At 43.9% G+C, this 14,920-nt stretch overlaps 1 protein-coding gene across 1 annotated transcript in view; it reads right to left on the reverse strand.

Moving 5' to 3' along the window:
- Positions 1 to 14,920, reverse strand: part of LOC142906764 (uncharacterized) — a 73,487-nt gene that overhangs the window by 14,085 nt on the left and 44,482 nt on the right. Inside the window, exons 15-18 of the mRNA XM_076055241.1 lie at positions 12,598 to 12,773; positions 6,431 to 6,512; positions 1,783 to 1,906; positions 590 to 625 (exon numbers count right to left, since the gene is read on the reverse strand). Of these exons, the coding sequence (XP_075911356.1) occupies positions 590 to 625; positions 1,783 to 1,906; positions 6,431 to 6,512; positions 12,598 to 12,773 (418 nt within the window). The remainder of the gene's footprint in view (positions 1 to 589; positions 626 to 1,782; positions 1,907 to 6,430; positions 6,513 to 12,597; positions 12,774 to 14,920) is intronic.

Raw genomic sequence — 14,920 nt, forward strand, 5'->3', positions numbered from 1 at the left:
GTGACAGTCCATGTGTGTGTGTGAGTCTATCTATGTGTGCGTGTGAGTCTATCTATGTGTGTGTGTGAGTATATGTGTGTGTGTGAGTCGAGTCGATGTGTGTGTGGAGGTCGATGCGTGTGCGTTGGTCCATGTGTGTGTGTAAGTCCATGTGCCTCTTAGTCGATATGTGTCTTTGTATGTCCATATGTATGTGTGTGTCAGTCTATGTATGTGTGTGTGTGAGTCGATATGTGTGTATAAGTCTACGTGTGTGTGTGAGTCGATTTTTGTGTGTAACTACATGTGTGTCTAAAGTCGATGTCTGTGTGAGTCCATATGTGTGCGTGTAAGTCGATGTGTTTCTATGTGTGTGGGTCCATGTCTGTGTGTAAGTCCATGTGTGTGTCTGCATTTTTTGCCCGGGCAATGCCGGGTACTTACCGCTAGTATTCCAATAAAATATGCGAATGTGAATAGCACGATTACAGCTGCCAATGAGAAAGAGCTGCAGGAAATAACTGACACATGCAATTGTAGATCAAACCAGCATTAGCCTGCTGTGTGTGCAATGAAACGACATTGTGCAGATGCATGGAACCATGCTTACCTCAGGAAGAGCTCTAGCAATTTCGATAGCCACCACCTGAATAAGTAGAAACACATCATCGTCAATAAACTTTCCCGGAATTCCATAGAAACATGGCAAGTGAGACTCCCCCTTGTTCCCTGCCACGTTCAGGCAAGAGCTGGTCTTCAATGGGCAGGCTCAGGCTTGTTTCCGTAACGTGCTCTGATAATACTAGGCAATTGGCGTGCGAACACCTGCAGGCTGTGACCTCACTCGCCCTGCTCAGTAACTTGGCCATCTTAGTTGAAACATTATAACGTGAAGAATTACCACAGTTATGCATTTATTATATACATTGTCAAACCCAACCCATCATTGCACTACAATTTATGGGGGTACATGTACCATCGATTTTGGCTGCTTGCTCCCTTCATAGCTAACAAATACTTGGCTAACGTTAGAACTGCAAGATGTGAAATTCTTTCCCCAAGGAAGCACGACTCTCAAGTCTGTTTCAGGAGAGTTTCCAAGGGAAATTTGGCCAATTCCATTTTCAGATTTCATTTTATATATATAACACACATATAATCTATTTGTGCAAAAAAATGTATGCAATGAGAAAGACATTTTCAAGTCTCACAGCAAGCAGTCGGACATTTTATGCCCATACAGCCCTAGAAGATGACACCACGGAACAACTTTTGAAGTCACTCAATAGGCCACTCTATGTGTGCATCATTTGTATCCTGAAAAAAAACATCACATAGCAATCAATCCGAAATGTTTAATCCTCAAGAGATGGATGAGGTTTATAAACGAGTCATTGAAGACTCCGTTGAGACCATCAACTCGTTACACGAGAGAACCTGCTTTCAGCAATGGTGACTAAAATGTGAACATGAACCTAGGATCCCAGCGGTGCCGGCTCAGAGCTTAGTGAGGGAGCGAGCATTAACTGAGTCATGCAGCCATGGGCACCACTGCTTTTCAGTGTTGTTTGCATGCACTCTTCTGGAAAACCAAAGTGTCCAGAGGAAAGCAACTCAAACTTTGCACCGATGGGTCAGCAAAATACTCAGTGTGCTGCTTCTTCCAGGTACCTCTCTGCTCTACAGGTGGGTGTCTCGTGCATGGCCTCATATTTTGCACTGTAAACGTATGGCGATCACGCCTTGTACAGGTTATCCGTGACGCGATGACAATACACCACGTGCATGTACCGTATTACTTACATTCTTGTACATCTTTTGAATCTTCATGACGTCCAGTGGGCTGAGGCAATCCCGCTGACCAATAGTGGCTGTCTCTGATTTAGGGATGATCGTAGGGCTCATCCCATCCACGGAGAATGCACACCTTGACAGGAACACAGCACATGCATCATCTTCCACATTTGCACATTTAACTGTCAGTATATCCGCGAGCTGAAACACATCAGCGTAAACTTGTTTTAAGGTAGAGGCACTATTTTTGGCAAGATTATTTTTAGCGATTGATTCAAATAAAGTTTATGCAGTTTATTAAAACTTCCTCCTACAATTGTTTTTAAATAAAAATAGGAACACAAATAAAACATTAATCTTACAAAAAATACAAAAATAAACATACAGCACGGATGCATCTTTCAATTGCACTGATTGGTCAACATTAACAAACCGTAGTGTAGTTACCATTCCCATTCCCGTGTTGTGCGAGTCATGGTTGCAAATGATGGCAAATAAACGAATTCGCGTGGATATTCCACTAGACAAGCAGAAGCAAAGCTGCGGCTGTCTTTGCTGTGAAAACCAAACGAATGGATGGAGCTAATGCACAGCCAGGTCAGGGTGGAGCATTCCTCTTAATTCACATTCATGCCACTTGTGAGCGGCTACACGGCAGGTGTGCGTGGTGAAGGCTTGGGGAGGTATCACAGTTGGCTCTCAACACGTGTACTCTACAGTATATGCACACAACTGCACATCACCCATTGGACTTCATTGGCTGGTGCTGTGTGTGGTGGGGTTTGTGTGTTTGATGACTCATGAGGTTCTGGTGGAATCCCTATGCTTGTCACTGCCACGAGCGCTTAATACTCTGCGCAGAGAGAACACTGCGCCTTGCGGAATTCAGTGACGTAAAGTGCTCTTCACTGGCTTTAGCGGATACTTGGCCACACCGCCTGAGTGGTGACATGACCCAAGAGCCAAATGAGATGCAAAACTTACAAATACATAATTACACAAACTTCCATTAATAAGTGGTGCCATGAGTATTAATAATTAATTATATATTATAGGGCCTTTTGACAGTATCAAGTCGATGAAAAAATTAAGAATAGACTTTACCCTTCTTGGCAATGAAACAGGTGTCAAGATTTTCAAAGAAAAGTAGATACCTATTTCAAGGAATCAAGTCTGCACTAAACACACATGCCTGTGGCAAAACATGCAAACAAACATGGTCTGAAAAATTATGCAGTGAGGGAAAAAAGTATTTGATCCCCTGCTGATTTTGTACGTTTGCCCACTGACAAAGAAATGATCAGTCTATAATTTTAATGGTAGGTTTATTTGAACAGTGAGAGACAGAATAACAACAAAAAAATCCGGAAAAACGCATGTCAAAAATGTTATAAATTGATTTGCATTTTAATGAGAGAAATAAGTATTTGACCCCCTCTCAATCAGAAAGATTTCTGGCTCCCAGGTGTATTTTATACAGGTAACGAGCTGAGATTAGGAGCACACTCTTAAAGGGAGTGCTCCTAATCTCAGCTTGTTACCTGTATAAAAGCCACCTGTCCAGAAAATCAATCAGATTCCAAACTCTCCACCATGGCCACGACCAAAGAGCTCTCCAAGGATGTCAGGGACTAGATTGTAGACCTACAGACCTACACAAGGCTGGAATGGGCTACAAGACCATTGCCAAGCAGCTTGGTGAGAAGGTGACAACAGTTGGTGCGATTATTCGCAAATGGAAGATACACAAAATAATTGTCAATCTCCCTCGGCCTGGGGCTCCATGCAAGGTCTCACCTCGTGGAGTTGCAATGAGCATGAGAACGGTGAGGAATCAGCCCAGAACTACACGGGATGATCTTGTCAATGATCTCAAGGCAGCTGGGACCATAAGTCACCAAGAAAATAATTGGTAACACACTACGCCGTGAAGGACTGAAATCCTGCAGCGCCCGCAAGGTCCCCCTGCTCAAGAAAGCACATATACATGCCGGTTGGAAGTTTGCCAATGAACATCTGAATGATTCAGAGGACAACTGGGGTGAAAGTGTTGTGGTCAGATGAGACCAAAATGGTGCTCTTTGGCATAAACTCAACTCGCCGTGTTTGGAGGAGGAGGAATGCTGCCTATGACCCCAAGAACACCATCCCCACCGTCAAACATGGAGGTAGAAACATGCTTTTGGGGTGTTTTTCTGCTAAGGGGACAGGACAACTTCACCGCATCAAAGGGACGATGGACGGGGCCATGTACCGTCAAATCTTGGGTGAGAACATCCTTCCCTCAGCCAGGGCATTGAAAATGGGTCGTGGATGGGTATTCCAGCATGACAATGACCCAAAACACACGGCCAAGGCAACAAAGGAGTGGCTCAAGAAGAAGCACATTAAGGTCCTGGAGTGGCCTAGCCAGTCTCCAGACCTTAATCCCATAGAAATCTGTGGAGGGAGCTGAAGGTTCGAGTTGCCAAACGTCAGCCTCGAAACCTTAATGACTTGGAGAAGATCTGCAAAGAGGAGTGGGACAAAATCCCTCCTGCGATGTGTGCAAACCTGGTGGCCAACTACAAGAAACGTCTGACCTCTGTGATTGCCAACAAGGGTTTTTCCACCAAGTACTAAGTCATGTTTTGCAGAGGGGTCAAATACTTATTTCCCTCATTAAAATGCAAATCAATTTATAACATTTTTGACATGCATTTTTCTGGATTTTCTTGTTATTCTGTCTCACTATTCAAATAAACCTACCATTAAAATTATAGACTGATCATTTCTTTGTCAGTGGGAAAACGTACAAAATCAGCAGGGGATCAAATACTTTTTCCCTCACTGTATATTGTCTTTGAAACTGATTGGCCTACACCAGAGACAGCCTTATTTATCGCCTTGTCTCACCAGCAGTGTTTGACCAGAGAACACCAAGAGGCAAACAGTACAAAAGCAATTCAAGCATCAAAGCATTAGTAGCTCAGTTTGAGCAATTATATCTACGTGGTTCTTCAACAATGCCTGGAGGCTCCCTGTGTGCATGGTAGCTGACGAGAGCTAGTGGGGCGCGCTGCAACGCTGGAGTTAAAGTAGAGTGTGTTTTGGGGCCCTCGAATGGCAGAGAGACGCCGAGCAGAAGCAAGAAGACAACGCATGAATACTACCGAACTTTGAAAATTTGGTTTAATGATAACCACCCCTGTCTTCTCGGTGAAGTTCATGGCCAGAAGAACGAGACACAGTTGGCATGGTTTTCATACACATCTGTAAGGGTCACACTAACACGTACCCAATCAATGTGTAGTGACTGTCAATGTCACTGTGTGGTGCCGGGCTTATGAAGCCACGGCGGATAATGTATTGGAATTATGTGTAGCCCGCTTACTGGGCGTAGTACCAGCCCTAGCGGGGCTTGGGTGAGCGCTGGTCAGCACGAAGGCACCACATACAATGTGCGGTGCGGGCTCCCGGTGAGGGAGCAAGAGAGTCAGCCAGCCAGGGATACTTTGGGGCATGATACGCTGGTTGACCTGCTGACACGTGACCGGATGATATTGGAAGGGGGCCACCGGTGGATGGGGCCGCTGGGTGGTCACGTGGTATAAAAGAGCTCTCGGGAGCCTTCGGGAAAGAGCTCGAGAGATCTAGAAGGTGGGCGGGGCGAAGGGCGGAGCCAGCCCCAGCACAGGCCGATATAACGGGGGCCCCGTGAGGGGCTCGGAGTTCTTCGTGTTGCTGGTGAAGAAGATCCACGTCGGGTAAAACAAGCCTCTAGCCACGAGGTCCGGGACCCAGCTCGTGGTCCGTGCCGGGATAGCGAACCGTGTCTAGTTCTGCCGTAGCGTGGCTAGATGGGCATTCAACAATCTTGATTTTAAGCTTTCGTGACTGCAGGAATCCATACTCTTTGGTTCTTTCGGTAAAGTCACGTAGGTAGAAAAATAAAATAAAACAAAAAATAATATATCATGACGTTTCGATCGCAACACAAGCGGTCGTCCTCAGGCGGAAATCATAATCCAGCAGTGGAACTGCTGAACCAGCGAGAGAGCTGTTACAACAAGGTTATATATGTGGCGATGGGCAAGCAAGTGGGGTCTGAGCTGGAAAGCAATTCCATCCCAGGATGCAAGCACAGCAGTTGTGTTAATGGGGGAGATTAGGAAGAAAGAGATTAGGGAGAGAGATTAGCATGAAATGAGCTGAAACATCACCCTGTGGGGTTTTCCTGTACTGTACATACACACTGTGCATACAGTATACCGTTTATATACTCTAACCATAGATCGTCCCATGCAAACGTAAATGCGGGATACAATGCGATGGTACACTATTAACGCCATTGCAGTGTTCGCGAATATGGGGGGTTATAACCACGCGACTCCTTTCATTCACGATAATATAGTGCATTTTAGAAGTTTTCCCCATGTGGAATGTATGATAGATGAGTGGTATCAGAGGGGGAGATCAGTGGTGTGAGAGATGGTAGATGTGTGGGGTGAGAGGGCGATCTAATGTTCAAATTTCCCAGTTCCCTGAACAGCAGGAGATGGAGACTCCACTGTGTACGAGGGCTCTGTCTCACTGTGAGGCTGTGGCTGTGGGGGCTGCTGGAATCACACACAGGGTTCGGGTGTAAACCCAAGAAGGTGATATCATGAAGACCTACCTGTCGTAGTGGGTGATGGACATGTAGTCATAGGGCAGGTCAAAATCGCTGGTATCCAGCAGTCGAAACTGACGCTGTTCATCTGGAAGAAAAAGGATAGAGAATTTAATTTCACAATGACAATATGCATTTTAAGAGACATTCAGCATTGGATTTAATTTATTTTAATACTTATCTTCTTGGCCTTTTTGTCCATGTATCTTACCTGAGAGAAAATTACAAGTCCTATATAGTTTGACTTAAAACTTTCGTGACTGCAGGAATTCATATTCTATGGTTCTTTCGGTAAAGTCACATAGATACAAAAAATAACAATAAAATAATAAAAATATCACGACGTTTCGATCGTAACACAAGCGGTCATCATGATGATGATCTATGTGACTTCACCAAAAGAACCATAGAATACGATAGTTGGAGTCAACCTGATCCTTGCTTGTTCCTGATAACAGGGCCTATTAGCAACATGAACAGTAGCAACATATTTAAATTGCATCACATATACATTTACCCTTTCTGATAATGAAACAGGTGTTAAGATATATTCTTAGTTTTTTCAGTAAAGTCACGTTGAAGAGAAACAACAAAATAATAAAATATATATAAAACAATAAAAAATTCTCACGACGTTTCGACCATAACTCAAACGGTCATCATCTTCACACCTGAAGATGACCGTTTGAGTTATGGTCGAAACGTCGTGAGAATTTTTTTTATTGTTTTATATATATATTATTATTTTGTTGTTTCTCTTCAACGTGACTTTACCGAAAAAACTAAGAATATGAATTACTGCAGTCACGAAAGCTTTAAATCAAAATTTAGGTGTTAAGATGTTCAAACACAAAATAGATACCTATTGCAAGGCATCAAGTATGCATGGACCACACATACTTGTGGAAAAACATACACATATGCTCTGATAATATATGCATTGCCTTTGAAACTGATTGGCCAACACTAGAGACAGCGTTCTTTATGGCCTTGTCTCACCAGCGTTAGACCAGAGATCGCCAAAAGGCGAACAATACAAAGACAATGCAAGCCTAAGTAGAGTATCAGAACATTTTTGTTTGCATGTTTTGCCACAAGTATGTGTGGTTAATGCAGACTTGACGTCTTGCAACGTATCTATTTGGTTTTTGAGCATCTTAACACCTGTGTTATTTCCAGAAAGGGTAAGCCTATAGTTATGTTTTCATCCTTTTAAAACTGGCAAAAAGGTCTCATAGATATCACATATACAGAGGAATGCCTCTCATCTGACTATAACAGTCAAGTATGACTGATGATTCTGAGCACATACGTACATCAGCAAACACTTGTATCAGTGACTTCAAACTTTCGTTGACTGCAGGAATTCATATTCTTTGGTTCTTTTGGTAAAGTCACGTAGATGATGACGACCGCTTGTGTTCGATCGAAACGTCGTTTGAGTTTTTGGTTCTTATGATTTTTTTTTATTTTCCATCTACGTGACTTTACCGAAAGAACCAAAGAATATGAATTCCTGCAGTCAACGAAAGTTTGAAGTCACTGATACAGGTGTTTGTTGATGTAGTATGTGCTCAGAATCATCAGTCGTACTTGACTGTTGTAGAGCACAATACCGTCATTACCCGCTAGATGGCAGTAAAATAACCCATGAAATACACACTTCGTATATACAGTACTGGATTATACAGGTAGGAACAACAGGTTCCACACTGCCCACCAGGGATTATTTGTCTGTCGTGCATATCCGGAATTCCATCCGCATAATTGGAGTTTCGGCACAAGGTCGACTGCCATGCTGTTAGACTCAATGGCTGCGCGGGGGGGGGGGGGCAGTCGCGCAACGCCAAGAGCACCGCGGCCTTCGCCAGCGCGGTGGTGGCCCGGGTCGTGCGCGCCGAACCGGCGATCACACCGGTGGCGATCGCCACGGTGCTTGTGCCGCAGCAACCAAACGGCTACGACTGTGGCGTCTACGCCCTGCTCAACACCATGCACCTGGTGCGCGATAACGACGGCATCGTGGCCGTTCAAGGACCAGGTCATGTGGATTGGCGCGCATGGTACACGCAGGAGGCGGCGTCACAGCACAGGCGCGACCTGCTGCTGCAGCAGCTGCATCAACTTAAAGACCAACATCAGCAATAAATCAAGAATCATCATCAGATGCAATAGCAACAGCTACAACCTCCAACACGACTACAGTATCCAACACGGATCGCACGAATGCGCTGTCCAACCAAGTTCCTACCTGCCCACTTCGAAGGAACGTGTTTGAGTCGTCACCTCAGTTAACCCAGAACACCTGTATCTGTCCCTTGAACTCCTGCCTGCAAGTATTTCACACTTCACGTGGCCTCAAGCTGCACATGGCCTGGCAAACGCTGTGATGACACAACTGCCATTCAGTTGTGAATGGTGGTTGGTATTGTTAATATATTAAACAGGCGGTTGACTGCAGCTATGCTGCACTTGATGCTCACTTTCTGAGTCAATTAACACTATACATCTTAAAAGTGTTTTAATCTGTGCCCGGAGCATGATTGTATTATTTGGTGGGTATGTGTGTACATGTGTGCAGTGACTGCCAATGATTCTACACGCGCTTATGAAACCACACAACTGAAAGAAATAATATCTGCCAGACAATGTCCTATGTGCCGTTACCTTTATGGTGAGAGACATAAGTCACCGGGTTAATAACACGGTGTGCTAACCACTGCACCACCGCTCTCCCACTCCCTCACATAAGGATGAAATTGCAGATGTCAAATTTACAAACTGCTGTTTGCAGTTTGTAAATTTTAAAACCTCCTTGACTTTCTGAATATAAAGTAGTGACCGGTTACTGGGTCTGGGATGAACGGTGGCAGCCTGGATAAACCAGGGCTTGTGAACTGGGACATTGTGAATTGCCTTCAAATGCATGACTCACGATTCCACTCTTACATAAACTGCTGCTGAGCTGCAAGTTGGAATTAGACTGACATAAAAGTTTGCAGGAATAAACAACAGATGTGAGCTATCAATTCATGCTCCCCTATTAATATATTTCACACGTTGTTTTATGAGCATCTTCCAACATTATCCTTCTTGTTCTCGCCCACATCCAGGAATTATAGTGGTACGCCAACTAGGCAAGGCATACGCGATGACTCTTCTTGCTCAGCTTGATGAACTGTGATCGACCATGTAGGCATGACTCCATCCATCCCAGGGCCTTACCCAATATACCGAACCTTGAACTTAGCCACCTGAAGATAATCTCAAGGTCGATGGTGTCGAAGGCGGCTGAGAGATCGAGGCCAACCAATGCTATGGCGCACCGACTGCAACAGGTTTAATCTGCCCACCGCAGCAATGTGGGGAAATAAATACTTCAGATACAGGTGTTCTATGACCTTTGAAATCATACTCAGGTTTGAGATGGGTGATAGTTTGCAGCATCACTCTTGCTCAAGTCAATTTTTTTCAGCCGAGCAGCGATGTCTTATTTGGCAGCCGTGCGATGAACATCAACACCTCTGCCACCGACGTTAGTGCCAAGGTCTAGATTTTTGCATTGGTTCCAGGTTGTTCACACTCAGATGGCAGACCGGGAGAATGCGTTGCCTTCAAGTGAGAAACTGCCATCTTGATCGTCATTATTTTATTGGTGAAGAATATCGCAAGTAATGTGCATGGACCGGGTTAACTAGCTGATGGATTGTTGGAGTGCAGCAGGACCTTCACTACTCGCCAAAAAACACGGGGGTCGCAAGCTGCGTCATTAATGCGCAAAACATAGTACGATCTGCGAGACTCAATAAGGAGTCGGCAGATCTGCAGGCAGCTCTGTAAGCAAGTCGGAAAGTCTTGAAACCAGTTTTCTTCCAAAGACGCTCCAGCCTCCTCTACGTCTGCTTCACAATGATCGCCTCCAGTCACAGCCAGTTACTGCATGTTTGCCCCGTTATCTTTGTGCTTGTTTGGACGGGCACGAGTTAATCAAGAATTACAGTGATGTTCTAATTGAGCTGCGAATGAATCAACCGTCGATGCGGAATTTCGACACGCCGATGATGACCAGATCTTCGGATGGAAAGCATCGTGGTCCAGTGGTTTCCAATCTCTGTATGATAGCGTTGTGACAGGTATGTGAATAGTCGGTAATGCCACTTTGCTCGTTAGGAGACTGATCTGAAATACATACTGTATGTCTTCAATAACAATGTCAGTCACAGCTACTGCATTTCCAAGTAATATTTTGCACTGCTAACGTGCTGGGTTAAACTATGACTCATTATGAGACCTCATTTGCCAGTAACAAGATATAGTAATAGGTTTTACCCTTTTAACTGGCACAAAAACTGACACCTTTATTCAAGGAATCATGTTTGCAATAGCCACAACACAAGCAGTCAAAATGCAAACAAAAGAGACAACTCTGATGATAATAATATGCACTGTACTCTTTGGTTCTATTCGATAAAGTCACGTAGGTAAAAAATAAAACAACAAAAATCACGACGTTTCGGCCACAACACAAGCGGCCTTCATCAGGTGAAGGGATCAGGCTGTCTCGAGGACAGCGCTGGAGTGAAACACAGCCACGCTCAGACCGCGACCTTTAAGCTGTGTGCGAGGAAACAAGGTGCCTTGACAAAGGAATTAGCATAAAAATTTGCATTTGATTGGCCGACTTAGCATAGAGGTGGTGTACATGCGGGTGCACATGCCGGTTGGCGCGGGGGGGGGGGGAGTTTACCTATTGATGGTGTGAAAAGGGAATTTAAGAGCTGCGAAAGTTTGGGGTACCACTACTTGAAAAATATACTGTACCATTGAAAATTAGTTTAATGTTTGGTTCGATTTAGAACATCTTTCCAATGGTTGCTTAATTTGAAACCATCTTCTCGGTTGAAATTGTGTCTGTGTTTGTAGATCTGAATTGCCTCGTGAACAAATCTCTGATAAAAACCCGTGGGTTTACAAAGAACCTTGGTATCGGAGAAAATTATATCGTGATCACCCACAGCGTTGTAACAATGATCAGCTACGGCAGAAGAATTCGTTTTTGCCGTGTTTCAAATCTGATTTGTGCTCGCGAATTCGGTCAGAGACATGTCGCTTTGTCTCCCCGATATAGCAATCACCGCAGGTACAACTCAATTTGTAAACCCCGGGGTACTGTAAGTCAGGAATGACATCCTTCACGGATGGGATCAGATCACGAATTTTGTGTACTGTATTGAACCGGACCTGGATCTTGTGTTTGTTTAGAAATTGGAAATCTTTTTAGTAACGCCTGCTATATATGGTAGTGTGATGGTTTTGACCGGAGTATCAAGTGGTTGTTTCTGTATGGAGGGAGAAACAGCTTGGCGGATGGTACGGTCAGAGTATCCATTCCTTTTGAGGGCCAGGTGTACATGTTTTAATTCACTGGTCAGGTGGTGTTGGTCCGAAATGCAATGAGCCCTATGGTATAAAGTTTTGATGAGAGAATTATTTTGGGCTGGGTGGTGGTGGGAATCAGGTTTCAAGTAGGAATCTGTGTGGGTGGGTTTCCTGTAGACAGAATGCCCCAATGAGCCATCAGGTCTCCTCTCAAACAGAATATCTAAGAATTTGATTGGTCCACACCCGAGACAGCTTTTCTTAGAGCCTAGTCTCCACTGGTGTTGGACCAGATGACGCCAAAAGGCGTACAACTCAAAAATAGCGCACTATCAGAGTATTGAGGGCTCGGGGTGAGCATTTACATTACGAGACCTCCTTTGCGAGTAACAAGATATAGTAATAGGTTTTACTCTTTTAACTGGCACAAAAACTGACACCTTTATTCAAGGCATCATGTTTGCAATAACCACAACACAAGCAGTCAAAATGCAAACAAATCTGATTTGTGCTCGCGAAATCAAATTCAAGGACAGTGCATATTATTATCAGAGTTGTCTCTTTTGTTTGCATTTTGACTGCTTGTGTTGTGGTTATTGCAAACATGATGCCTTGAATAAAGGTGTCAGTTTTTGTGCCAGTTAAAAGGGTAAAACCTATTACTATAAACTATGACTGTCAATAATCTCGACGAGATCACTGCTGATTTTACCATAGGAATCAGTCTGTCCAGGACAGTATACTGCATATGATAGCCTCCATGTTTGCCACTTTATTGTTTAATATTTCTTTACCTTCCTCGATGTTGTCCTCCTGGACTGTGATGTACTTATCGCGGTCGCTGCGGCAGTGCTCATGCTGGAAGCCGAGCGCGTGCATGAGCTCGTGCAGAACGACGCCCTTGGTCACCTTCCCGGGCTCCAGGGACAGAGACTGAGCCCCTCCCTTCTGACCCAAAAATGACCAGTTCCTGCTCACACAGCAACATGGTTATGATTCCGTTTCAATAAGAGAATAAGTAATAACAATAAATATCAACAGCATGCTTTGCAGAGTTTGTCCTCTTGTTTTATTAAAATAAAACTGGTGCTGATATAACCAGGTCAACAGCTTCAATTAAGTTAGGGGAAATTTAGGGCAGAGTGGCAGCACATTTTCCGCTTGTTGCAGAGTTTCATGGTTCAAGCTCCCGGTTGCCACGGTTAATACTTTGGGTGTATTAATGGTAAAATACATGCTGTCAGTATCACGTTGGATGTTAAAGATCCCATCACATTCGAAAAGAGTTTAATTCTTGTACCGGCATCATTGTTCAAAAAGCAACTTGTTTTTTCTTACCACTATAATAACCTAAGAACTGATTACATCTATTCTCTGTTATGTCATATCAGCCTGGGCCATATACAGAAATGTGGAATAATATGAATTATCTTCTTTGGTTCTTTCGGTAAAGTCACGTAGAATGATAATAAAATAATAAATTGATCAAATAAAATAACACAATAATATTCTCACGACGTTTCGGCCACAACACAAGCGGCCTTCATCAGGTGAAGGGGGGCGAGACTGTCTGGTAGGACAGCGCTGGAGTGAAAGAGCCACGTTCAGATACGGCCTTTAAGCTGTGTGAGAGGAACAAAGCGCCTTGACAAAGGAATTAGCATATAATTTAGCATTGAAATGGCTGAATGATTAGCTTGTGACTGGTCACAGAAATAGCTATGTTAAAAGTTGAAGCATACACACCCGCAGAGGCACCCATTGTTAAAGGGATTAGCATAGAATTTAGCATTGAAATAGCTAAGTTAAGGCATACACATCTTGACAATGGAATTAGCATAGAATTTAGCATTGAGAAAGCTGAGTGATTAGCTTGTACCTGCTGCAGAAATAGAGCTTGTACCTGCTGCAGAAATAGCTACGTTAAAGTCAGAGCATACACATTCACCGAGGCCCTTAGTACAAATCAAACAGGAGAATTTAGCATTGAAATAACTAGGCGAATCCAGCATTGAAACAACTGAGTGGTTAGCTAGTGACTGGTCACAGAAATGACTACACATCTGAGCTATTCACAGTACTATATAGTGAACCAATAAAAACTAAAATATAAATTACCTTCATGTTATCAATAAACTCTATATTCTCCAATCAGCTAAGCTACCAACAATAAGTCGTTATATATCACAATGCTATATGGCGAAAAAATGGGTGGATTCTTACCCTCAAATTTTCAGCACCACGGATAGCTACGGGCCCCGTTCAGACGGACGAGTTCGTCCATGGTCGGAACAGAGGAGTGGGAGAGAGACAGCTGCGAGGCCCTAGTATGCTCCATATTGTAAAACTATACCATTAACCGTGGTGTGAGAGGTATTAAGAGGCAATGCTGGCGAAAGAGCTGCGGTCTGAAGGTCATCGTAAAAATACAATTAATTAAGAACAGAAATGATTTAAAACATCTTTCCAGTGGTTACTAAGCCTGAATCCATCTTCTCGGTTGAAATTGTCTCTGTGCTTGTATATGTGAATGGCCTCATGAACGAATCTCTCATGGTAGCCGGTTGGTTTGCAAAGAACCTCCGTCTTGGAGAAGTCAATGTCATGTGAGCCCACTGAATTATAACAGTGATCTGCCACGGCAGAGGAGTTCGTCCTACCGTGTTTCAAGTCTGCTTTGTGTTCGCGGATGCGGTCCGAGATATGTCTTTTGGTTTCTCCAATGTAGCTACTACCACAGAGGCACTTTAGTTTGTAAACGCCCGGGTACTGTATGTCTGGAACAGCATCTTTTACAGATGGAACTAAATCACGGATTTTATGTACTGTGTTGAATCGGACCTGGATCTTGTGTTTGTTCAGGATTTTGGAGATCTTTTTAGTGACCCCTGCAATGTAGGGTAAGGTGATGGTTTTGAGTGGCTCCACAAGAGGATCCTTCTTCATGACTGGAGTGATGGCTTTGCGGATTGTGTAGTCGGAGTAGCCATTAGCCCTGAGAGCCTGGTGTACGTGCTTGAGTTCACTGGTAATGTGTTCCTAGTCGGAAATGCATTGGGCTCTATGGTATAGAGTCTTGATGAGGGAGTTCTTCTGGGATGGATGGTGGTGGGAATC

This window comes from Petromyzon marinus, chromosome 1 (genome assembly GCF_048934315.1).
Source record: "Petromyzon marinus isolate PM22_M1 ecotype Great Lakes invasive population chromosome 1, UKy_Petmar_22M1.pri1.0, whole genome shotgun sequence".
In the NCBI taxonomy this organism is placed as follows: domain Eukaryota; kingdom Metazoa; phylum Chordata; class Hyperoartia; order Petromyzontiformes; family Petromyzontidae; genus Petromyzon; species Petromyzon marinus.